Source organism: Dromaius novaehollandiae, chromosome 8, assembly GCF_036370855.1.
Source record: "Dromaius novaehollandiae isolate bDroNov1 chromosome 8, bDroNov1.hap1, whole genome shotgun sequence".
NCBI lineage: Eukaryota > Metazoa > Chordata > Aves > Casuariiformes > Dromaiidae > Dromaius > Dromaius novaehollandiae.
In genome coordinates, this window is record NC_088105.1 from 36,028,200 (window position 1) to 36,053,038 (window position 24,839).

The window sequence follows — 24,839 nt, forward strand, 5'->3', positions numbered from 1 at the left end:
ATCTTTATGTTGTAGAAAACGTCATGGTATCTGTAAATCTCCCCTATACACAGACACAGCGAGAGCATGGGGGAGCCAGGCCACAGCGTTGCTCTTTGGTTACCTGGAGCTCTGTCATCTAGCTCCCTGCTTTTTGAATTTTGCAATTCCCTGAACGTTTCCCAGTGGAGGTGCAGATTTCTGCACTTCGGTTTTAGGCCTCCTAATAGCAAGCCTGTTTGCTTAGCTTTCTTTCACGGAGCCCTGAGAAAGTATTTACCAGTGCTGAGGGATCCCTGGAAAACAGGCTGAGAAACACTGCTCAGGCTAAAGCTGCTGTCTGCAAGACTGCAGTCCCTTCCTCCGCTCCGTGCACCACTTACAGCTGGGCGACACTCTCAGTTCTAAGCCAATATCTGGGCTTACATATATTTGGGGCAAGTTAATAACGGGGCCTCCATCCAGTTTTCGGTAGATATCTATCTACATAATAACAAACAACCCTCACCACTGATTGTGCTTAGTGAACTTGGGAGAGAGAAGGAAATGCAAATTCATGTGAAGAAAAGCCAAACTGCTATCCAGACTACCTGGCAAAGAAAGCAAGCAAAACCCATTTGCCTGCCCCAGTACTAGGAAAGGAAAAGAATACAGCTCTGGGATGTGTTAGACAACCACATATTCTCCAGACAGCGTTAGTCTCCAAAAACGTATATAAATATAGATCATTTTCCCATTTTATTAATTTTCTCCCTGAAAGGATTGCAAGTGATCGAGTTAATTGCTCAAGGAAGCACTTCAAACACAAGCTGCAGCAACGGAGCCTGCCTTGGAAGGGGGTCTCACATGCTGACACTTGCTCTGGACCTGCAGCGCGCTGGCTTTGCGCGGCAGCCCAGCCTGGGGCCCTTGGAGCCCACATCTGCGCCTTGCGGCCAGGTCTCCGGCTGTAACAGCGCCAAGGCATCCCCTCCCCATGCAGGGAGGGAGGCTCTCAGCTGGCTTATCTTGTGATTTCACAGTAACTCTGCGTTCAAGATGTGGGTTTATGAGCCTGTTAATATTTATCTAAGCTGTAAGTTTTAGCTTGGAAAACAACACACTTTTATTAAGCATACTCCTCGTCTCTACTAAAAAGATTTTAAGTACAGTTTGGCATTTGAAGCCTGGTTGGTAAACTGTGGCAGTTTTACAAGTCTTAGTTTCTAATTCTATATAATGCTGAGAAGAAGAACTGCTTTCCCTTTTATGTTACAGGAATAAGTGAAGTTGGTTCTGTAAAAGACTTCCCCATCTGAGCATGTGGCTATTGCTGGGGACAGAGAGTGGGGCAGGCAGGACTGGGGCCTCCTGCCCACAGCCCTGGCGTACCAAGCTCCATTTCAGTGTAAACATTTTCCTTGTGGTTAATAAATAAGGTGGCCTTCTCTAAGAAAAACATATCAGCTGTCTGAACTCTTACCCGCTTGTCATAATCCCTAACAGAAATTCCTGCACGCAGTGCGAAGAAGCAGTATAGCTAGCCACAACTCAGGGAACGCCAAGCACCAAGGCTTTTTGTGTGTCTTGACTTCACACTCTTGCCTGTCAAAGGCTGCCCATTTTAACATACACTGGGCTAAGTCCAGTTATTCATGCACACGATTTATTCCTGGGCTAAGATTACTAAGAAATTCACCTCCTGCTTCAGGAAAAGTTGGCTCAAGTCTGTTATTCTACAGCCCCTTGATGCTATTCTGATGCTGTTCATGGACCTAAAAGAAGCTCTGTTAATAACTCGTATCCACCTTAATGCCATTTTTCTATGCCAGAGCAGTGTAAAGAGACCTTTATGCAAGTAAGATTCAGCCCAAGTGAGCAAAATTGTTACCAAGCACCAAGACCTGAATACATTTTTTGCAAGGAAAAAGCTTTGGAAGGAAGCTCTTCTTTCACAGAGACTAAAGGCACATGCATGCCTTGTGCTTTATTCCTTCATTTTTGCAGGGGGAAGCAGAAAGCTGAAGACAGTGATAAATGCTCGGCTGTGTCCTCAGTTCAAAATGACAGTCTGAAATAGTCACCAGAATATGACAAGATTTGAGGGTTTAGCGTCTCAGGTTTCTCTGCAGCCGGCAGCCACGGGTGATGCTGGCAGCCAGGGGCTACGCTGCCCGGGGCAGTACGGCACTACAGCAGCACGGTTACTGTACTTCAGCCAGGGAGAAACCAGCTCTCAGCTTCCCTCTCCTGATCCCTGGGCCAGCAAGAGTTAGAGGCATGGTAGAAGAAACACATACAGTTCTGGGATGAAAATGGGTGATCTTCTGTTCTCAAAATTATATAATTGCCCTTGATCCTAATAAGGATGTGTAATTAATTCATTCATAGCCAATAGTTTTTGGCTGGAATATTGCTTGCTGCAACATTGTACTTTGGGAATTGACTCTAAAGCATTACAAACTGGGGGATAGCCAGTTTCCAGCAGTGTTGCATATAGAATATCACACTCCAGAGAAGCAAACAGAGACAAATCGGCTAATTCCAGAAACTATTTTTGACCCTTGTGCTAGTGTGAACCAGAATATAATAAACACAGTGAAAGATGTTTTATGGAACTGCATCTGCAGAGCAGATTAACTTCCAAGAATCAATTTAGATAAAGATAATTTCATCAGCATTTTCTTGTAATAATCATCAGCACTTCACCTTTGTCAAGATTAACAAGGGCATGTTCACATATATATATATAGATACACACCTTTGTAGCCTACTTATCCAAGACATCACTGAGGCTAATTATGTGAATTGTTTCTTACATAACTAAGTGACACAGGTTCTACATCAACGATGTGATAAGATCCTCAGCTGGGTCAGATTGCAGGGCAAAAGCCAACCTTTGCCAAGTGGGAGGAACTTAAACCAGGGGGTTTGTGTGGGAGTGGGTTTTTCTGGGATCGCCAGCTGGAGACTGAAGCATCTGGTCCTGCGAGCGGTGGGTCTCATGATCTGGTGGCCCACTGAACTGACAGCAGAGTGGCAAGTTCTCTGTTCCCATGATACAAAGCCTGGTGCTTTGGGCATTAGGAATGCTCTGCCTTCTGGGATTTTGGGGAGAGAGTCTGCTACGGACTTGTTTATTTCAGAATTTCTCGAAACCTTCCCTGAGATTTCTGCTACTGGCAGAATATTGGTAGAGGGGCCACTGCTCTGACCTGGTATAGCAATTCCTAGCTCTGAGCACACTGTAGTAGGGTTTGTTACTGTTCTTCTAGATTTACATTCTTTTCTATAATTATGTTTAATTTTAAATGTTACCTGTTATTTTTTGTCTCCTTGATTAGAAGACTCACCAACCTCTACATGATGGTGAAACTTCTTGTTAAAGAGGGATTAATGTATCTCTTATGGTACTAGTATACTGCCATATCTAGAGTGTAGTGTCATCACATCTAAGCTTGATTCAAACTATACAAAGTGGGTGCTGACAGAAGCAATATCACAGACTGATATATTTAATACTGATATATACAGATATAAATACTGATGTATTTACTATTTTCCCGAGCGGTTTTGCAACCTGCCCTTAAATGTATTCTGCCATAGCTAAACTGCTAGTAACTCAGACAGTTAGCTTAAAGTTCTCTGGGAATTGTTGTTTTCAACACACGCAGAAAATGGAGTTTTAAAGTAGTTTGAATATATATGTGTAATACTGTCTGAATATATATGTGTAATACTGTCCACTATAGAGTAGAATGAGAAGTGCTCAGCTGGACATCATAGCTCATATACTAATTTCCCTTTCTTTCAGCTGAGAGGGCAATGCTTTTAAAACAGCAAGATATGTGAAGGTAACCATGACATCCTGCAAAGAGGAAGCATGAAGTGTTATGGGAGCATGTGAATTTACCCTGCCCCAAACTTGTTTCAGTCATTTGCTTAAAAAAAAAAAGGGGGGGGGGGGAGGAGGGGCTTCCCTGAGTCATCCCAAACACCAAATGCTGGTCACTCATGCCATGGAAGGATGAAGTAGGTCATGCTTAGCTCTTGTCCTTCTGGTACCACTCAGTTAATGGCACTGGAGTTGGCATACAGAATTCTTATGATAGAATGATCTGATGCCTCAAACTAAGAATCTTTAAAATTGAAGTGAGTAAGACATTTCTATTTTTCCTCCATCTCAGGCAAAAATGGCTCACAAACAAAAGCTCCAAAAAAAATCCAGAAGAAAGTAAAATACAGAGAATATAATTCCTGCACAGAAAACAGAATGGAACAAAAGTCATCAAGAATTTTTACGATTTTTCTTCAAAAGACTGTGAGAACAGCTCTGTAATATTCTTGTTTTTTCACAACATTTAGATAGAATTATTTAAAAAAAAAAAAAAAGACATCAAAATCCAAACAACTCAGCCCCTATTTTGTCCTCTTAAATGGATACCTGGATTATTGCAAACCAACCATGTCTGAAACCTACCCATTGTTGCAGAGAATATCACGATCCCTAGCACATTCATGCCATCACTAGTGCCAGGTTCTGATTTGTAAATCACTTCAGGAGGGGGAGTGATATCCAAGGCAAAATTCTGGACATTGGATCCATTCTCATCCTGAACTCCATATATTATAATACGACGAGTGGTACTTTCAGGTGACGCTTTGCTGGATTTAACGATGGGAATAGTCTTGGTGCGATACTGAAAGGAAACAGAAGATTTTTTTTATCAATATCCCAGCAGGAATTAATAGTTTAATGAGACTTCCTAAGTGCTTTCTTAAATGCGGCTGCATGTTAGAGGGAAAAGCATGAAAAGAAGAATGATAGCTGCTGTTCCTGTGCTGCTAAAAACTGTAAAAAAAGCTGAATTTTCACAAAAAGATGACAAAAGTAGGCTTTCCTATAAGCAGACCCTGTGCAGCAAACATACTTTCCCTTGTTAGAGCTACATTTGACATTCCCTTGTATTCCTTTTCCTATAACACGTAAATAGGAATAACTGCCCCAGAAATTCAGAGTGCCTTTATCTTTGTCTCACCATAGATAAAAGTTCCCATGCGAAACAAATATAGCCGTGCCTCTTGCTCACTCAGAACCTTTAAGTGAGGTTTTCTGGCCAAATTCCAATCTGAGTAATTAGATTCTTTCTAAATACATTATTTTGTTGCTTTGATTGGATACGGTATTCTGTGCCTTCTTTGTGTGGTGTTGCTGTGCACTCTTAAGAGATTCCAGCTACTATGTGACTACAGCCTGGCAGTAAAAGAAATCATGCTCTAGGCATAGAGGTGTAATCATACAAATCCTTCTGCTTTTCCACAGCACCTTCCAAAAGGTCCTTAAAGATCTGACCTCAAATGGATGAAGCAGACATAGCTGTGCATGTCTATTCTCCAGTTACACTGTGCATTTTATGCTTCTTTGTTTTGCCCTGAGGTACCATAGCTAACCTTGCATATGACAGAGAAAGTTAGCATCTTTGCAAGTTTCACAAAGATTTAGCATCCCCAGCCTTTATTCTAATTTTAATGCTGATGACTACAGAGATACAGAGAGGTAAAGAGTTTACCCTATGGTAGCAGATGAGTCTACAATAGAGCGAGGAATAGAATGAAAATGAAGAAGTCTGCTTCCAGGTCCCTCTTCCTACCAAAACCAAGAGGTGCTTCTCCACCTGCTTCCCCAAAGAGAAACTGGCTTCCAGTCTATATTTTCATTACTGATCAGTCCCTCCTTCCTTTCCTTGTAGGTGCTCTACAGGCATTTATCATCTTCACTGTTTATTGATCCCATCCTCCCTGGTTTTCTGAGCTTGTGTTACAGAACTTGCTGTTTCTGGTCAGCTCCTCTGTTCCCACTGCCGTAACAGCCCGATTGTACGCAAGAGCTGCACACATCCCTCCTCCACCTTCTCCCGACCATGCTCAGGAGCTACAAACCACCTTCTTCATCTCCTCCCCCCAGAGTCTGTGATACTCTAGGAAGATACCTGGTGAGATATGTACAGCATCTATGAGGCAGGATATATACAATATACTGTACAAACATGGAAGTTGCTTAGTGCTATAAACTGTTCATCTACTTCTGCTGCTAAGGATACATGGAACTTCAAATCTCATCAAGAGAGGAAGGTAACAGTGTAGCACATAGAATAATATTGGATGTTCATTTAGCCCAGTAGTAATTAATGCCTTACAATGCAGTCCTCCTAGTAGAAAGAGACTCAGTAATTTCTAAATGCTGAAGGTATTAGTGGTATCTGATGTAGCATACACTGTTTATATCTGGATTCTGTTTTACTAAGATATATAATATGTTTCATATGATGAAGGCTCATCTCTTTCATCAGTAGTAAGAGAAACACAGTCACTTACCTGTTTGAATGTGGCCTCAACAAGATTGGCTGGAAACATGTTCCTAGAAATGAACAAATAAAAGATCTGTTTTTATGGGACTGAAGGCAGTTTCCATTTACTGGGTTTCAAGGTCTATAAGGTTAAATTAGTTATTTACCTTACTGGACAGCAAGTGCTGAATGGGTGCAGAAGACTTACTCTCTCCCACCCATGCTGTGTCACTGTAACTCACTGAGCAAGGCACAACAGAGAAACGACGCCTCAGAGTTAAAATTTCGGGACTCAATCCTCAACACCTGGAGTGAGACCCAGGCGCTCTAGTTTCAGTACTTGGCTCTGCCACAGCCTCCATGTAGTGACTCAATGAACAAAACTGCTATCATTCCCTTTCCCATCTGCTAACTGGGGAGAGGAGTATTCCTTTATTCCATATTTTGTCTTGTCTAATTAAACAATGAGCTGTTCAAGACAGTCAGTCTTCAGGGATGTGATCCTGAGATCCTGGTCTGCCTGCTGTATTCTACTTTGGGACTTCTAAGTACTGCTGTGAGATGACTCATAAACTCCAATACCTTCTAATACGCCTTCATCACTGTTTTGTCAAGAATAATTTGCTTTTCAAAATGAAGACTTGATTCCTGATGAAAATAACCCAGACTAGAGCTGCAGTCTGTGATATATTTTATTTTAATGATTCGGAGGCTTCAGAGCTAGAGACAGGGTGAGGGAAACAGTTATCTTTGCTCTCAGCTGCCCTACAGAGGAAGACCATGCCACATGCTGGGAGATGTGCAGAGGGATTTTTAATTACAAAAGGGACTGTTGCTATCTTCTTTCCTGACTTTCTGTGTAACACCAACTTACCGTTTCACTAGCAATATCTGGAGCTAACTAACTTTGGGCTAGAGCTTTAGGCTTGAGCTAGATTATTACCTTGTAGAAAGACATTCAATCCTAATTTGAAACGGAGAGCACACCCTCTACAGGCTTCAAAGAGGAACCAGTATAGATGGGGAAAAAGGCTAAAAAGGCAAATATTTCCATATAACATTTGGGAATCAAGATCTGTGTGATCATTCTAATAGGATCATTTTCAGAACTAATTTCTATGCAGCCCAAAGCTTCTGAACCTGGAGGCAAGAGAAAGTGGCACTCTATGACACAACTGTATGCTTTCATATAAATCAATTTATCCAAATCAAAACTCTTAAATTCTCTAATCAAAGGACTTTTTATTGAAAGCCCAACTCAAACCCCAAGACAGGATAGCATTTCAGCATGTGTGAAAAGCCTGTTTTCCTTCAGGAGAGAACTGCTATATGCATTTACAGTTAAACGCATGCTGAACTGAGACACTTCCCAGACCTGCTTTCCCCCTTGCAGCAGCATATGATTACTGCTAGTGGGGTTGCAGCAAGAGCATTCTGTGCAGCACCCATTTAGAAAAAAACAATTTTATTGCTATCTTAAGTGATCATAATGCGACATTATGGTCACGCTTAAAATTATGAGGTGGATGCTCCCAGTAGCATCTGGCACTGGGAGCAATTACTGCAAACAGATGATTAATTATCCAATTCAGGGTCAAGCAGAGAGAGTAGAATTTTAATTAAAGGGTAGTAGTGCTGTCTAATGATTGAGGGAGAAGATTGAAAATGAGATTTTTTCTGCTTGTCTGCTGCATGAGAGCAGACAAGCCATATAAAGGGATCATTTGTCATTTTGGTAAGGCTGTTGCTTTAGGGCAAGCAGGTGTTACACAGACAAGTTACTATGAGGCAAGATACAAGGTTGATGCGCAGCACTTTAGCTACTCTTCGTTAACTGTCCTGACCTTTTCTCCCCTCAGTGAATGTGTGACAGTTCAGATTACCTACTCCTTGCAACCCGAAAAACCACCTGGCATTTACTGTGGGATCACAGCATATAGGAGATATAATAGATACATTATAAGAGACACTGTGGCAACATCTCCTTGCATTTTACCAGTTCTGCTTAAGAGCCCTAGGTAGGATGATGGCTGTGCTCTATGGGGATACAATATGAGAAAAAAGCAGACTTGCCTGTAGAAGAAAATGGTCATAATTTAGCATGGTTCAGTTACATTAATACAGTCCCTTTGTACACACACTTTCATTTCATTGGAATGATTTAGCTTAAGATGCTTGCTCCCTGTGCTGCTGGAAGCAAAGCTCAAGTACCGGGCTGCCGTCAGCAGGGCTTTTGCCCCAGTAACGACAGTGCAAAGCAAGACCAGTGTGATTTAGCACAGAGTTATGGCTCCAAACCTTCCAGAAATGCTGATGGTTCTCTGGTTGAAATGTCGTCTCTGTAGCCAAAACAAGACACAGACAACACCCAGCTGTACATCGCATCCGTATCAGATGCAGACACAACCTTCTGCCTGAGCCCCAGGGCCATGGCGGAGCTGGGGAACTACCCAAGGAACAGCTGGATGAAGCTGGACCTGGGAAAATGGAGAGGATGTTTACAGGCGGGGGAAACACTGGAGAGAAAAGGTCACTACTGTCTTCTTCTGCCTCAAAAGGGAATTCTGCTTCCAGATTGTTAAAGGCTTCATTAATGTTAACTTGGGTTCGCTTTGTGATTTGAGAGGATCAGAAGAAAGGTGCTGGAGAAGTGCAAAGTGCTACTGTGATGGTTATATGACAACTCGTTAGGCAAAGGTGAATGATTCTGAAAGCCCAAATTCACACAGAGGATTCCTCCTGCTCAGCTCTGAATGTGAATGACGCATATGGGCCATAGCTTTTACAAAAATCACAAATTTAATTGCTGGGGCTTTCTGCCTCAGTTTTGTAGTCCTAATTAGTAGAATTAAGAACAAATGGAGACTGTTCGAGAAAGGAAATATGGTTAGTAGCTAGATTAAATGTTAGACAAATTTGTGGAGGATTAAAGCATTTTATTTCTTTATCATTCTTTATCCTGCAGGAATTACAACTACCCACTTAATACTAAATGCTGGAATTCTCCCAATGTTTTTTAATATATTGTTATGCGCTGTGATCCAGTCTTTGAGACTAGCCTTACCAAAGCTATACAATTTATCTAGTAAAGGGCTGACCTGAATGTGTTTGCCAGAGCTTCAGCTTATTTTTTACTTTAAGCTGGCTTACTTGGATTGAAAAAATCCAGTATTAGCCAAAATTTAGTTTTGTTAATTAAAACCATTCAAGAGTGCAATTCATAGAAGACAACTCTAATGGACTAAAAAATAATAATGTGAACAATATTTCAAACTGCCACGTAGACATGGGAGACAACTGGGAGTGTTCATTGGCTCAGTGAGGCCTCCACAAAAACACCTGATAAATTCTTGCTTTAGGGGTATGTTTTGCTGTACATTGATGTTTTCAGCTGTGAGCTGGATGTTCGGAAGGGATCTCCCGGGAATGCTTCCACTGAGAGTGGAGGGGCTGACTTTTTACCGTGGAGCTGGGAGGAGGAGGGCTAAAGGGATCCTCATAGCTGCCGGGTAGCTCCCAGGGCACCCTCCCATCGGTTTCTGGCACACTGAACCAGGGCATTGGGGACTGCTAGTTTGGGTGGGAGCTTCAGTATAGCATGAAGTCTGGACAGTTGCACTCACAAAAACATATTATAAAATTTATGACAGGCTGTTCCACCCTCTCAGCCGCTCCTCTGCCTATTTTTCAAGTATCCATCCTGCTTTTAGATCAGCCCCTGCAGATCTCTATAGCAATAGCTTTACTGCAATTCTGCACAAGGACAAAGATCTACCCACGTGGATCTGATATCAAGATCACAATGTGAGACTGTAACTTTACCCAGAACAGGCACTGTTATATATTGAATTAAAGACACTGTCAGTACTTATTAAGTAATAATTCAAGCTGAGCAATGCATTGCTGTCATTACATATAAATGCTGTTGTGTTTGTTAAGAGAGCTAAGCAGTTAAAATATTTCTAAATTTCCAGCATTACTTTCAGATTAATTACAAGATTTAGGACACAAAATAATACTGTGGGAAGCTTAAAACGATGTGGGATTAATTTTTCTAGTGTAAGCGATATTGTCTCTACCCTCAGTGGTATGATTCAGCATGGTAAAAATAATTTCACATAATAATAGAGAGTTAAGTATAGTGAATAACAGTGGAACATAGAAAAAATTAAGTGTAAGACAAGGATGTGATTGTAAAACAGCAGCTGAGACATGGTTTCTGGTTACCTAAAAAATTAAGAGCTAAATACTGTCTCCCCTGAGGAAGAACAGAGGATGTATTCCCCAGCACATCTTCTGCTTCAGGAGCTCTGCCAGAGGAGTGGGAGCGCTCAGCGCAGGCTGGAAGGGTGACCATGTATGTTATTGTTGTAACAGCTCAGTGAACTGCCATAGACCATGAACTATTAAACAACAGATGGCATGCCTGGCCTACATGTGCTATGGTAGCAGCGTATACATACCAGTGACCTACTAAACACCTTTCTGAGTACATGCTGCTGTGACGCACAGACTGGTTCATTCTGCTAGCAAATTTCAGAGTTCTGCCCTAATTCTTCTCTGGGATAAGAGGACATAAGGATGTACTGAGAATTAGAAATGTGTATCTCTGACTAAGGCAACACATGTTCTGCAATTTGGTAACCAAAGGATTTGAAGAAAATCCTGGAGATCTGCATCAAGGATAAATAGTGGCTGGTCTAAGGAGCAACTCTGAGGGTGCAGTTTCTCATTGCATGTTAGACTGCCCCTTGCCACTGCCAAAAATGGGGGGTCTTTCTCCCTTCTCCACTGTCTCCTAGCAATTAATCTAGCCCTTAACTCTCTTCACTCATTTTTGCCCCCTTAGTTTTCCACTGTTCAGCAAGTTGGACTGCCCCAGAGCAGCACAGGGTAAGTGGCAGCAGAGTCATTTTGGTGACAGCTGCTTTTCAGCTTGGGCCATGCCATGGGAGTGGGCCCCTGGGTGCGGGACCCCCCTGCTCCCTGCAGAAGGTTGCTAACACTGAGGGCTACAGTCGCGATGTAAATATCCATGCTGGTCATGGTTTCACTGCTCGTGCCGTTAGCAGAACACGAGCCTGCAGCTGCTGGAACAGCCAGTTCGACCGTTCCTGCATAATTTCTTTTAGAAATAATAGGCTAAATTCTGGTTGCAATTATACTACTAAAAATCCAAAACACCCATTCTTACTCCTGGCTAGGACATCTTCTGTCAATTCAAAGTATTCAGTTTTTGCAGATTTTTTTAATAAGAAATGAGTGCAGCTGCTCTGGCGTAGCAGCAGCCACAGGTATGACAGCTGTTGCAGCCTGGACCCAGAACACGCATTCCCCTGCGGCACTCTGGGCTCTGCAGCAGCAATCTGGTTCTGCTCACAGACTGCGATGGTATCAGTACCTAATTCCTGCCACAGCAGACAGGCCTTGGCTGGAGTCTCCTATGCTGTGGAATTAAAGCCACCAGAGGGAATTTTTGCTACATACACAGCCTTACAGTATTTAATTAGCCTATGTTTGCACTGGCCATAAAAACAGCCTTGGACACTCTGTCCTGTGTATCTCAACTTTGGACTAGCATAGCTGAGCTTTCAAGAACATTGAGTGTTTGAGCTCTCACCCTGTCAGTCCATACAGCAAGGGCACAGAGACAGTGAAAATGCAGCTTGATGTGACAACTAGTCATGATAAATTTCGTTTCCAGGTTTTACAGCTATGCAGAAGAATGCTGATGACAGCAATATGGTTTCTATTCACTGTACTTTGAAGTCAGATGCCTCTTTCATCCTAGTGATACTGGCTTCATCTCAAAAATGTTCTTTGCTTTGCTGTCCTCTGCGTTATTTTGTCATAGACTTTGTAGACCTGACTGTACCACATGTGCCACATGAGCCAAATCCCATCCTCAGTCACACGGATGAAAATCCGAAACATCTCCTTGCTAGCGTCAGCAGGCTGCATCAGGGTTTACACTTCCGAAACCAAGGACAAAACTTAATTCTGCATAACTGAACACACCAGCTATCTCCGGGCCCAGGAGGATGCATGTTGCACATCAGTCATGATCTCCAATGTCTAATCTCATTTCAGAGTGTCAACTTTACCACTCCCTGCAAGTCTGAAGGCTTTTGCAGAATTAGAAAAGCATTCAAATCCTTATTATTGTGGTAAAAGGTACTAATAGAATATAAAAATTACTAATTAGGACTAAGCATTGTGGACCACCTTGTGTCTTGCTTGTCTCTTCTCAGGTCAGGGCAGAACTCATATCGTGGAGTCATTTTGTCAAACACTTGGACTTTGTATCTGTGCTGAGGGTGACATTGTTGCATGGCATTTCAGTTCCAGTGAGGGACCTGGAGGGTCAGCCTCCTTACCCTGCTTCTTATGAATGAAAAGGCCCTTACGTGCAGCCTGACAGGGCTATGGCGTTCTGAGAAAACTGTTCTTTGGAGTAGAAGCCAAGTACTTCATAAGGCTGAATCATATCAAAAGTAGCACAACAGGACCAATGCACTTCCACTATGATTCTAGGAAGACAAAGTTATTTAATAAAAAATGTTCCTTTACATCAGCAGGTGTCCAGGCCCGATGTCAGGAGGATGAATGATTTATTCCTGTTTAGACCTGAAGCTGTCCTAATGCAGTTTTGACTCCTGGCCCCTTGGTGCCTCCTGCTCTGTGGCTGAGGCCTTCTGACCAGAGAGCAGAAACTCTGCTTCATAATCCAGCTCCCAGCACTGCTTTCATCATTATTCCATATTGGTTTCTTTTTATGCCGAATAGCAGCCACACATTTAGTGACATCAGAGCTCTATGTAAATAGTTGAAGAGCAGGCTCTTACACAGCTTAAACTGGATAAACATTAACCATAAGAGAAAGTCAAATCAAATACAGTGCTGCACAGTGCTGGCACCAGGTTTGCTTTGTGAGAGAAAAGAAAACTGGCAAGCTGAAATGAGTAAAAAATGGTAGTTTGCCATAGAGGACAGGTAAGTATTTCCATCATAGGTACAAGTGGCTTTTGGTCAAAGGCACATGAATGTCTTTTTGGTCAAGGCTATTAAAAAGTTATTTTATAGTTTAGTCCTTGGGTCTTTTAATATGCTCTTAAGTATCTTACTGTGTGTATATACAATTCCAGCTGTAAACTTCTTTAAGTGTGATTTCTGGTTCTGCATAGCCTGGACTTTTTCCAGACTACAGCAAATATCAGATTTCTCCTGCCCTTTTTGAAGAAACACAATTTCTGTAAAATATAAAATAGCATTTAGCTTGAAAGGAGGGAAGAGAAATGATTTTAAAGAGTGCTCAGGATTCCCATGAAAACATAAATCCTCTGCAGTATTTATATCCTCTTTTAACTCTTTATGGCATAAAAAAAAATCTTTCTTGGTTAAAACTGGCCAGCCAGATTGAGTTTCCAGGTGCCTGCTTCAAAGTCTGTTAAATTGGATGCAGTCCTGAATATTCAGTGGTAAAATAGTACTGATTTATTCTTCCAGTAAACTTCAGAACTGTACGAATTTGTGTGTCATGTCAGGTTAAGGCATGATTTGATCCTGACTGTGTTCAGGGGATTGCTTTATTTGGAGGTTTTGAGCTGCATTAGCTCACACTGGCATGGGTCTGGTTAGACTTGAAGAAGACTAAAAACATATGTGAAGCCTGCATTTGCACCCAGCTGGTGCCCAGATTTGCATCCATGATCAGCTTAACATAAAACAGGAGGGTGAGCCCTCAGTCTGGCTGGAACGTGTTTCCTTATATGAATGTTTGCAGCATTTCCTTGGTTATTTATATCTCATGAGCCAAATTTTGTTTCTGTTGGTGACAACTGTGTATAGCATGATCTTGGTTGCAAGAAGATTTAACCTTTGACTTACAAAGCAAACGTATTTTGATAACGGCAACAGAACATAGTATAAATATTAACTGTTAGGGTAAACAGTGTGGTCTTGAATGATATATCTCATTTTACAGATGTTCATCCCTGACTTATATGCATTTTCTATTCTACTTGTCAGGTGAATATATGTTCCAGAACTAAGCAAACTTAATATTTAAAATTGGACATTATTCCTGTAAATGTGGCTGTTTTGGTCCTTTTGAGTAAAACACCCAATTATTTGGGTGTATTTGGCTGAATTGTTTTAAAAAACGGATATCTTGCCCTTCTTTATTGCTTAACTCCAAAATGGCTGCTAAAATTTGCTCTTTTACCTTTGGGGACATGGTACAGAGGTAATTCACACAGCAATTCACTCAGAAAAATGAACCTAAAGATCTCTGCTGATTCATTGCTATGGATAGTATTTTCACTGTGATGCCCCAAAAGCCACATTCCTACACCAAGACCCCGACCGGGTCTCATATGAGCTGGGAATATTTCCTCTGACACTGCAGATTTTTCTGAATGATCCTCAGTGGAGGTAATTTCTTTTCCATATGTCTCGATTCTCCAGCTGTAAGAAAGGAAAATGGTCCTTGTCTACCTCACAGAAGTATTGCACATCAAGAGAATAAATCCATCAAAAATCATAAGGCACTAGGTACTTTGATGCATTACAGAGAACAAAAAGATGATCTTCAGCCTGAGAATTTATAATCTTAAATATGGAAGGAAAAATACTTGGAGGAGCCCTGCAGTGCTCACATCAGAAACCTTAATTAGGGCAAATTTGTGCATCTGTCTCTGTCTACTAATAAAGAGGCAGTTAAAGAGATAAGCCTCTTCACAACTGCTGTGTCCTGCACAGCTTCGGACTCACAGTTGCCTTCCGCAATTACTTGTAGTTAACCCACACCCCTGCACATGGGCAAAAGAGAGGGACAAGGTATGGGAGGGGAGAGAACTGCACAGGTATGAAGGTAAACTAGGCGGCAAGATGGAGATTTTCCACCGAGAGCGGAACATGTGTTTGGCTAAAAGCTGGATCAGATTAAAGCAAGAATTCAGAGATTTAGGGCCAAAGCAGCACTAAAAATTTTAGGTATACGGACTTACTGAACATTGAGAACACTTTATTATATTACACTGCATTCAATGGCCTTTCCGTTCAGTCTGAATCTAGGAGAAAATCAGTAGGGGCAGGTTCACATACACTGATTTTCCTTTTCTCCCCTCTCTCCTGACCCCCTTCGAAAAGGAAGCCTTTGAAAAAGCTGGGTTTCAGGATCAGGACTTTTCTCTCTGGATCTATTCTGTGATTTTCCTCATTCTTTGAATGTTCTTGATTGCTATAGCCTAAGAGAGGACTGTTGTACTCAGACCAACACGAAACATTTGGCAGTTCTCAGCTTTACGTGGAAGAAATGAAGACGGCTGTCAGGTGGCGAACTCTGCCCGGAGCTAAACAGCTTCTGCTTTTCTGTGCTGGAGGGGCGGACTTCTGCCTTCCCCGGTGAACGCAGGGAAGGGGCTGGCGGCTCAGGAAGGGCAAGGAGGGACTGAACCCCGGCTGCTGGGCAGCGCGCAGCCAGCAGAGCCCTGGGGCACAGCGGGGGCCAGGAGGCCTGCGGGATTCGGTGCTGCGGCCGGCCGCGCGTGCACCTGCTCCTCCCACCACTCGGTCCCTGCCGCTGCATCCACTGGTGATGGGGATGCCTGAGCGCACTAGCACAGGGACCTTGGTCTAGGAAATGACAGCCGGAGGGATAATACAGCCTTGTCATATTTTCCACATCATTCCTTCCTCTTAAAATGTCTCTGTTCTTTGGCCTCTAGGACTCACTCCCAAATGCAGCATCTTTTACTATTCATTCCCATTTAAACTGAAAGAAAATGTAGGAGAAAAACACTGCAGTGATTAAACTGAGACCGCCCTACCCTTCACATTCTCCCTGCAGATGAGTTGGACTACATGCACCAGCTCCACTGGAATTTGTCCTTTGACACTATATGAGCTGTTTTTAAGCATGCAGTGTTTAGACTGGAGCAGCAGGAATCTGCTGGCTCTGTAAATGCATGCTAGAAGGACTTTGACAGCTTCCAGATCTCTTGTATCGTTATTTTTATGACTGTCTATTTGACAGGAGGTGTTTGGTTGGCTTTCCTTTATGGAGCTAATAGCATGATAATAAGCAATGGATGGGATCTCACAGGAAGAGGATTAGGTAAAATAGAATAAACTCTAGAGAAGTAAAAGGAAAATGAGAACTTATATTGAGAAGGATGCCTTGCTTGCTGGTTTTTCCCATAAAACAATGAAAAGCCATCTGAACTTTCTTAGCTACTAACCAATTTAATAACATCCACTATGTTACACTTATCTCTTAAAAATACGACTGTTAAGATATTGTTTAGAGACCTGCTATACATCACTACATTACTGTGTAAGGCAGGGCACAGGACGGCCTGGTGGAAATATTCTCTTTTTGATCCAATTTACATGGTTAGAACATCATTTTTATTAGATTTAATTATTAACTGCTTTCAGTGGGACATTAATTTCTGTTACATTATGAATAGCATCACTGCCTCATTAGGCTTAAAAACTAGATACAGACTAATACTAGATATTGCTGTCTGGCAGTTAACTTCAGCCTGTAAATCCCAGTGCAACCATACTGGCCACTCTTCACAAGGACCACTACCAATACAAGTCCTAGTCAAATCCTCAGTGATGTAATACTTCTATTTAAAGGAATCAATATGTGACAAAAAAATGTTGGACTTGTGGATGTAATTTTTGCAGCAAGAAATTCAGGGTGTAGATAGGGTTATATATGTCCTGGTTGGTGTGAGGTTTAAAATCGTTTCAGAATTATGCAGTACAGTGTCATTGTTATGTCCTAATCATGCCACAGACAGTGGAAATTTTATTGTTTTTTTATGTAACAGACAAATATACAGGTGAAGCATCAACTGCAAAATAATGCTGGGTATATGGTGCATTATGATATCATCAGATTCCTCCATATACCATAATTACTCCTAAAATGTGAACATTGGTTGATGTTGTAGGTGTTTATAATGACCATAATGCCCTGCAGTCGTTCTTGATTTTATTTTTTGCTAAGTCAGTATATTCTGCAAATTTCTGATTAAAAGCACTTCCAAAAGTAAAAGCCTCACCCAGAAATTCAATTTCTAGCAACATCCTTTCTGCTAAAAAATCCAAACCCAACAGTGTCATATATAATGTCACAAGAACTAGTAATTCCGATACATTTAGTTATTTGTGAATAGCTTCGAATCTGAAATCAGTGAGGATGAATATGTGTATCACATGCCAAGATGCATGCTTTTAAAATAAACCCCACAATTATATCACATATCAGCTCCACTACTTGTATATTTAACATTCTTTATTTGCAGGATACCAGATGTTTCCTGTGTTAACTTCTGTGCACATATGCAATTGATAAATTGAGAGGAAATTAATGAATTGAGAAGATAAGCCAATCTGGGCCTAGCAAGATGCTCTCCAGCTGTGAATGGAAGTGATTTATCACTGAGCTAAAGGATCAGCTTTTCTAGCTCAAACCACCAGATACATCATTACATTTAATCCAGACTTCTGCAGAGATACATAGGAGTTTTGTGACCGACTTCATCAAAGCCAGGATTTCACCCATAGTGCTTAGCTAATGGAAAGCTCACTCCCCACAGTTGTGTTTTGCTTCTTTCTTTCTTTCTTTCTTTCTTTATCTAGTAAATGTGGTTTAGTAAATTTCTGTAGTGGAGGAATAAAACCCATCAGTTTGTGTGCTTAGGCTAGAAAGAGAGGGCAGCTGTGACAGCTTAACATGGCAAAAGGAGAGTGAGCTTAATTCCCTCTTTAAGCTTCAGCAATGAGTGGATAGTTGTTCTGCCACTGTTTGTGCCTGCCCAAACCAGCGAAGACTTCAGCCTTAAAGCACGTGCCTGGGTGGAAACACAATGCCTGAAATATGCATGTAAGCTATCATAATTTCATCAGGTAAGTGTTTGTGAAAAGTGAAATTTAAGATGACATTTGCAAATGTTTAGATCAGGACACTGTATATTTTACCTGCAATGAGACTCAGCAGAACAAAATGTTTCCAAACCTTGCTGCTCTATCTGTGGTGTAAAGGGGAGCTGAACTAGCCAGACAGAGATGAAATCATAATTCAGACTCAGGTTTCTGTCACATAGACATTCACTTGTTTCATGCAAACATAATAATATGGAACTGACTTTAAACTTTGCACCCCCAAATTACTTTTCATTTGAATTATCTCCATGAATTAACTCGCTCTGAGTTTCAAAAAGCAACTGTGTCAGTGCAAGCAAGGGGATGGGAACCTATGACCAGGGCAGACCCTTTCCATAGGCAGCTGGTTGTCAAGTCAGCTTGGATGTCACATTGCTCCATATGTCTCACTATGCTTTTTTTTTTTTTTTTTTTTCCCCCCCCCCCGAGAATGACCTTAAGGGAAGAGCTCGGCACCACAGAAAGGGCCTCCAAACACTCCCAAAATAAACATAATTGTTAAGATTACACAGTTCTCTTAAATTCCCTTATGCTTCTGTCAGTCTCGTAACTACTATGTCATACTAAGGGATTCAAAGCTGCAATAACTTACTCGGTCCCTTCCTCTTAGTGTAAGAATTATAGTCACTTACGCAACAAAACAGGATTATGTGAATTAACTAGTCAGTCACAAACACACGAATTCCAGTGCACATAAATCACAGCACATTCACTGGGGAGAAATGGATACCCTGTAGTGAGCATCTTCCCATTGCAGATGAGGATGGTGGTTTTGCAAAAGGTTGCAAAAAGAGTGATCTCAGCTGCTGCTCCATGACATATATAATTTGGCTTTTGTTCTCAGCAAGATGTTGATATTATAAAATAGTACAGGTTTCAGATGGGCTGGTTAAGTACAACTTGGAGGAGGAAGAGAAGATTTTTGTAGCCTTTTCTTCCCCATTCCTTCTGGCTTGAAGTCACAGCAATTCTAATAACTACTCTGTGTGCTGAGGCCCTACCAGGGTCAGGAGCCTTTGCTTTTGAAAGAAAAATAGTCCAACATTTTAAATAAGTCAACCTCCAAAGAGAACTTTCTTCCTCAGGGTTCAGATACACCCTGGGCCTGCAAACCCTGGTCCATTACAGCATGAGATCGCCAGCTTTGGGCACTACCAAAGACAGAACTTGGTCTTTTTGCATAAGCAAAATAAATCTGAGACATATTCTATGTTAAATCAGGAAATTAATCCCACTAATACCTGAAATTGATGAGGCAGAGAGTGATATTCAGGCAAGGCCATCAAAATAACCTATTCATCCCTTTGATGTCGCTCTAAAAGAACAACCCTCCCTCTGCTAAAGTAAAACAAAAAAGAACCCCCTACAAAGCAGAACCAAAAGCTTGAAAACAATAAGGAACTGAAAGATCAGAACAGTGGTTTTTCTAGTTGTATGTTTCTCTGAGTGTTACGAGCAGTTGTAGCAGTGCTTCTGAGAATTATTTTCTGAAAAATATGGGGTTTGGCCCTTATATTTGAGGTTTGACCTATTACAATTGTGCCCACTTATTGTTTAAATTAACGTTGTATTTTTTAGTGCTGTCTTGACCTTAATAATAGCTTTGATGGTGAGCTCCATAGGCCACATGGGATTCTGCGAGAGGGTAAAAAAAACATCCAGTGTTGTTAGCATTTCTGTTGCATTGGGTGTCCATTTGTTTAAATCTTACTTGAAAGAGCAAGTATAAAATTCTTATAACTTATGAGATGAAAATCACCTTCTGAAAGTTACTTTTTCTTAATTTTTTTTTTTTTTTTAAAAATGCTTTCATCATTAGGTTCAGAACTTATCTTCAGGTCACAGTTTCTCATGTAGTTTTGTAAAGTGCAAAATGTTACCTTCAGAAAGCAGAAAGAATGAATGCAGTTACCGGATTAGGTCTAGCAGTGCATCTGCAGAGCTCATGATTTGCTTTCCACTCTCTTCAGTGCTTTCCTTCTGTGCTGCTCCACCAGGATGGATGATGGAGACCATAATTATTCCCACAATCACAGCCACAAACGTTGTCCACAGATAGTAAGTGATGGTTATGATACCTAATCGACTAGAAGTCTTGGCATCCAGGGCTGCTAGCCCAGACATTAAGCTGTGGAAAGAAAACACAAAATAAATGTTGTTTTTTGCACAAAATTAATACAACAGAAAACCTAATTTCCTAGTTGTTCCAGTTTACCTGCTTCTCTCCTGATTGCCTATGTATCAGTATTTCCAGGAGCTGTGTCTGTAACACTAACGCTCTAACCTCTAGCTAGAAAGATGTTTCCTAATAGCCATGTGAGAACTCAGTTACTTGAAGGAACTTGCAACTCAGCATGCACCTATGGGGACAGAATAGTATCAACTGCTCCCTGAAGTTTAAATGATAGTTTTACATAACCTGTCAGTGTGGTGGCTCAGTTTACAGGAGCTATTGTGATAATCAGTCATACAAACTTAGGTATGAAACTCTATACACAATTTTATAGACTCACAGGATAATTCAGGTTGGAAGGGACCCCTGAAGAGCATCTGGCCACCACCAGTACCCCTGTGTGAAGCACACCTTCCTGTGTGAAGCAGGACTAATTTATATCCAGCTTCAAAGTGAGATCGTGCTGTTAAGGGGCAATTCTGACACATAGTTCATTTTTTACCTAACAGCATAATGTTTTAATTTTTTATAAACCCCATATGAAGCACAACATGTTTTTGCTTTGCTATGGGGCACGTTGAGGAGCAGACTGTGATTCAGCGTGCCTCCAGACAAAGTGGAGACAGGTTCTGTATCTCCCATATCTGCTGCAGAGGAAACCCCTTAAAGGGCACATGTGGTTACACAGTGGGGAGAAAAAAAATGTTATGGTCACTTCACTTCCCCCTTTGCTTTCCCCTTTGCCTCCCTGCCCAGCACTGTCAGAGGATGACCAGTGGTCTTACACTTGTCTCTGCTGAGCTATACAACTCTCTGCTAAGTGCTTTAAGTCCCACTGCCCCTCTTTAACAGGCAAATTAGGACACTGCTTGGTCCCTGCATTAGCTTCACGCTGCTCTGACATAGACCCAGATGATGCTGTTTTCAAGTGGTCTGAGGCTAAGGTGTGTTTCCAGTGACATCAGTGTTACACAGGGCTTTAAACTGAGATTTAACCTTGAATAATTCTGTGTAAATTCTTTTAAACATGCAGCTCCAAAAAACTGCAGGTAAAATAAAATACCACATTTACTATTTCGTGTGACCTCACTGTCCAGCTTTATAATCAAAACAAGGCTGATTATACAACAAAACAAACCTGATTTTATATATATATACACATCAGGCCTTTCCTCATAAATAGCACCTACTTGAATGACATCTCCTTGACCTCACGCTGCTCAGTGAGGTTATCTAGAGACGATGCTAAAGTGCAGCTTAACCTTTACAGTATATTTAATGAAATCGAATGAGTGGGATTTAGTTCTCAGGTTCCTGCTATCCACTACATTAATTAAGAAAATGTGTTGCTTTTCTGCATTGCCAATTTCTCATCTAGCATGTTTTTTGTTAACAATGTGATGGCAAGGGAAAACACAGGTTGCACTATAACATAGCTTGTTTAGAAAACGAGCATCTCAGTATCTCACATTCTTGTAACCATTGTTCTTCCTTCTCCTTTATCTTTTAATTTGATATAAATTCCATCTTCCTGTGTATCTGTATAAATATGTTAAAAAAAACAGTAGCAGCAATGATGCTTAGTTTCTTGGCGTTTCTATTAGATGGGTCTGATATGGAAGACTAAATATTCTAAAACATTTTTTGATGAAATAGTCGAGTTAAATGTTGCATGTAATCTCAAATTAATGCATTACTTTTCTGTAGAATCAGATCTGTGTTGTTAATTAGATTTCTAGGACTGAGTTCTTCTCACATGCTGAGGTTTGACAGGCCATTGAGCCAGTTTAACAGCTCATGGATGCCAAAAGGAGGACATGCATAGATTGTACTGAGCTTCAGAACTGTTTGACAGCCCCCCCAAAAAAGAAAAGAAAGAAAATCAGGTTGATTTCTAATTGGCTGGATGTTTTTCCATGTTTTTCCATTTTCAGTGGTCATCATAGGTCTAGGTGTAGTGGTATGAAGCTCTGATTCTGGACCAGCAGATCTATAACTATTAGGCAGGATATCGAGCAGCCTAATTACTTGGAGATGGCACTGAACTAGGAGACAGCAGGAGCAGCCTTCTCTTCCTGGTGCTGCCCTGAATCTACTGTTACTGCGAGAGTCACTTCTCTCTTGCCTTCTGTTTTACTCTCAGGCTCTGTTCACTGCATCCAGTTTGTTCCCTGTGTCTCCATGCACGTAACAAGTGTTTAATGTAGGCGTCATGAGATGGCCTCCACGAGGGAGAGCTTAAATCCAAGAAGGCAAGCATACAAAAAGCTGGAAAAAAGTAGACAATCCAGGTTTTAAATATACCTGCATTTTTATGTATGTGTCTGTCTTTTTTTAAGCATCGGTTTAATTCTGTGATTACCCCAGTGTGGTTGTATGAAGCAATTGTTCTTGATGCTGCTGTGTTACGCTGGTTCTACAGGACAACAGGGACAGGAACTCTGTTGCATGTAACACGAGAACTGTCTTGATTGTATGCTCAAAAGTAATTGGGGGAAAATATCCTAATTAAGTATGTCTAGTGGTTCATGTGCCTTTGGGGGTGTCACCTCAGCCTCAGATGTTGTTCAGTTAGGACTGGGGGGATGCTGCACAACTAGAATCTAATCATACATTGGCTCTTAGGTGACAAATCCTGAGGGGGCTAATAATGAGATTGCTCTGTCTTGGGGATATTCATTAACAAGATCATCATCTGTAATGAGATTATCCTGTCATCAGATAAAGTCATGATCAGTTCATGCTGTGATGAGAAAGTCCTCAAAAGTAATTAACTATGGAGGTGCAACGGGGGTAACTGTGGAGTGGTAGAAGGCTGAACAAAGGTCTGAATTCAAGGCTGTGCTCCTAGTGTCCTGCAATGCTCAGTTTTAAGAAGGGACCAGAGGAAACAGTTCTCCGAAGGCTGTGTTGTAACACTGGTCATGTCATTTTAAGCAATTGTTCAGCATGACTTTCAGGAAAAAATGCCTGTAACTAGTAAGAGACTATAATCACTCACTAACTATTTTTCATTTGGCTTCATATGTTTGATGCCAGAAGGAACAGAAGACATTGAGATTAATAGACACATCAATCATCACAGTTATTTTATGAAGTAAGCAACACACAGTTAAATCACAAGATTTCCTCATTGTTGGCATCTAGAGCTCTAACGTTTGCATAATGCAGTGGAGAAATGACAGGAAATGTAGTCTTTTTATTTCCTGGGGAATATGGAAGTTGGGAGGAATAAGCTTCCAAATGGCTTAACTTAAGATCACTGTATCATGTTCAGGCTTACCTTTTAATTCCAATTTTCATCAGAGGTATTCTTGGCTACATAAAAATCTTTCCAACAGTTTCCCAAACTTTTTCTAAGACTGAACAAAGATGTTCCTCTGCCTTCCATCCAGTACTAGGCTCTCATGCAATGCAAAGGAATGAAAAATAGGGAATCTTTAATTCTTGTCAAGCCAGAATCTGGTTAGACTTGGAATAACGGGACAGATATTTGATTCATAGGTTAAAATCCTTGGACTAGCTTCATATGTATGTTTCATGCGTAGCATGTTTTAATGATTGCCAAAGGGACAAAATAGGAATAAAACACTTGAAAAACACTTTGCAGCTTTTCCGAGTATTTAAAATACTTCTCATTCATTTAATCAGTTTGCAAAAAATTTCCACAAGAGTTCTTGTAATTTCATGTTCAGGGACTATTTATTAGTTTGTACAGAAAAAGCTGATGTCAAGCCTAAGGCTTTCAAAATATGCGTTAGTGAGTTTCGGATGAGATATTACACCTTGTATTCCAAGATTTAAGGGAAATCTCTGATGACTATGATTTAAGAGGTTTCTTGCACCTTGCTTTGCAACATCTGGTGCTAGACACAATCACAGGACACCATAATAAAGAGGTCATGGAGCTACTTGATTTATCTGATGCATAGGTTGTTTCAGTTACATGAAAATATGATTTTCCTATAGCTTTTCCTTCTGCTGTCTAGGATAGTCTACTTAATTTTTTTATTCTAGCTTGTTTGACCAACAGATCTTGGATGAAATTGTGTATTTGCAGGGACTGAGTATGATTTAAAAGAATAACTTCCAAAGTTGTTGTATGTACTAAATATCTGTGTATGTGTGCTATGATCCTTGAATTTCTGTAGTTTTCAAGCCTCATTAAAGTTGGTTTTCTGATAACCTGAAGATCTCCACACAATGTAGAACCGATGCTCCACAATATTTACAGGTCGAGAATACTTTTTTAGGGTGTGTTCTTAAGAAGTAAAAGATGTCTAGTTTTTTTTTGGTTTTTTTTTTTTTTTTTTTTGGAGACTTGGGTAATTCTATATCTGCTCTGCTTTGTCTTCTGGGAAATCGGTTGTTCTGATGCAGCCAAATTTGTCTGTTTCTCC

General features: G+C 41.0%; 1 protein-coding gene across 1 annotated transcript in view; it reads right to left on the reverse strand.

The window, feature by feature from the left end:
• Positions 1-24,839, reverse strand: part of SLC1A7 (solute carrier family 1 member 7) — a 60,459-nt gene that overhangs the window by 20,531 nt on the left and 15,089 nt on the right. The window contains exons 3-5 of the mRNA XM_026105364.2: positions 20,179-20,394; positions 6,334-6,376; positions 4,439-4,658 (exon numbers count right to left, since the gene is read on the reverse strand). Of these exons, the coding sequence (XP_025961149.2) occupies positions 4,439-4,658; positions 6,334-6,376; positions 20,179-20,394 (479 nt within the window). The remainder of the gene's footprint in view (positions 1-4,438; positions 4,659-6,333; positions 6,377-20,178; positions 20,395-24,839) is intronic.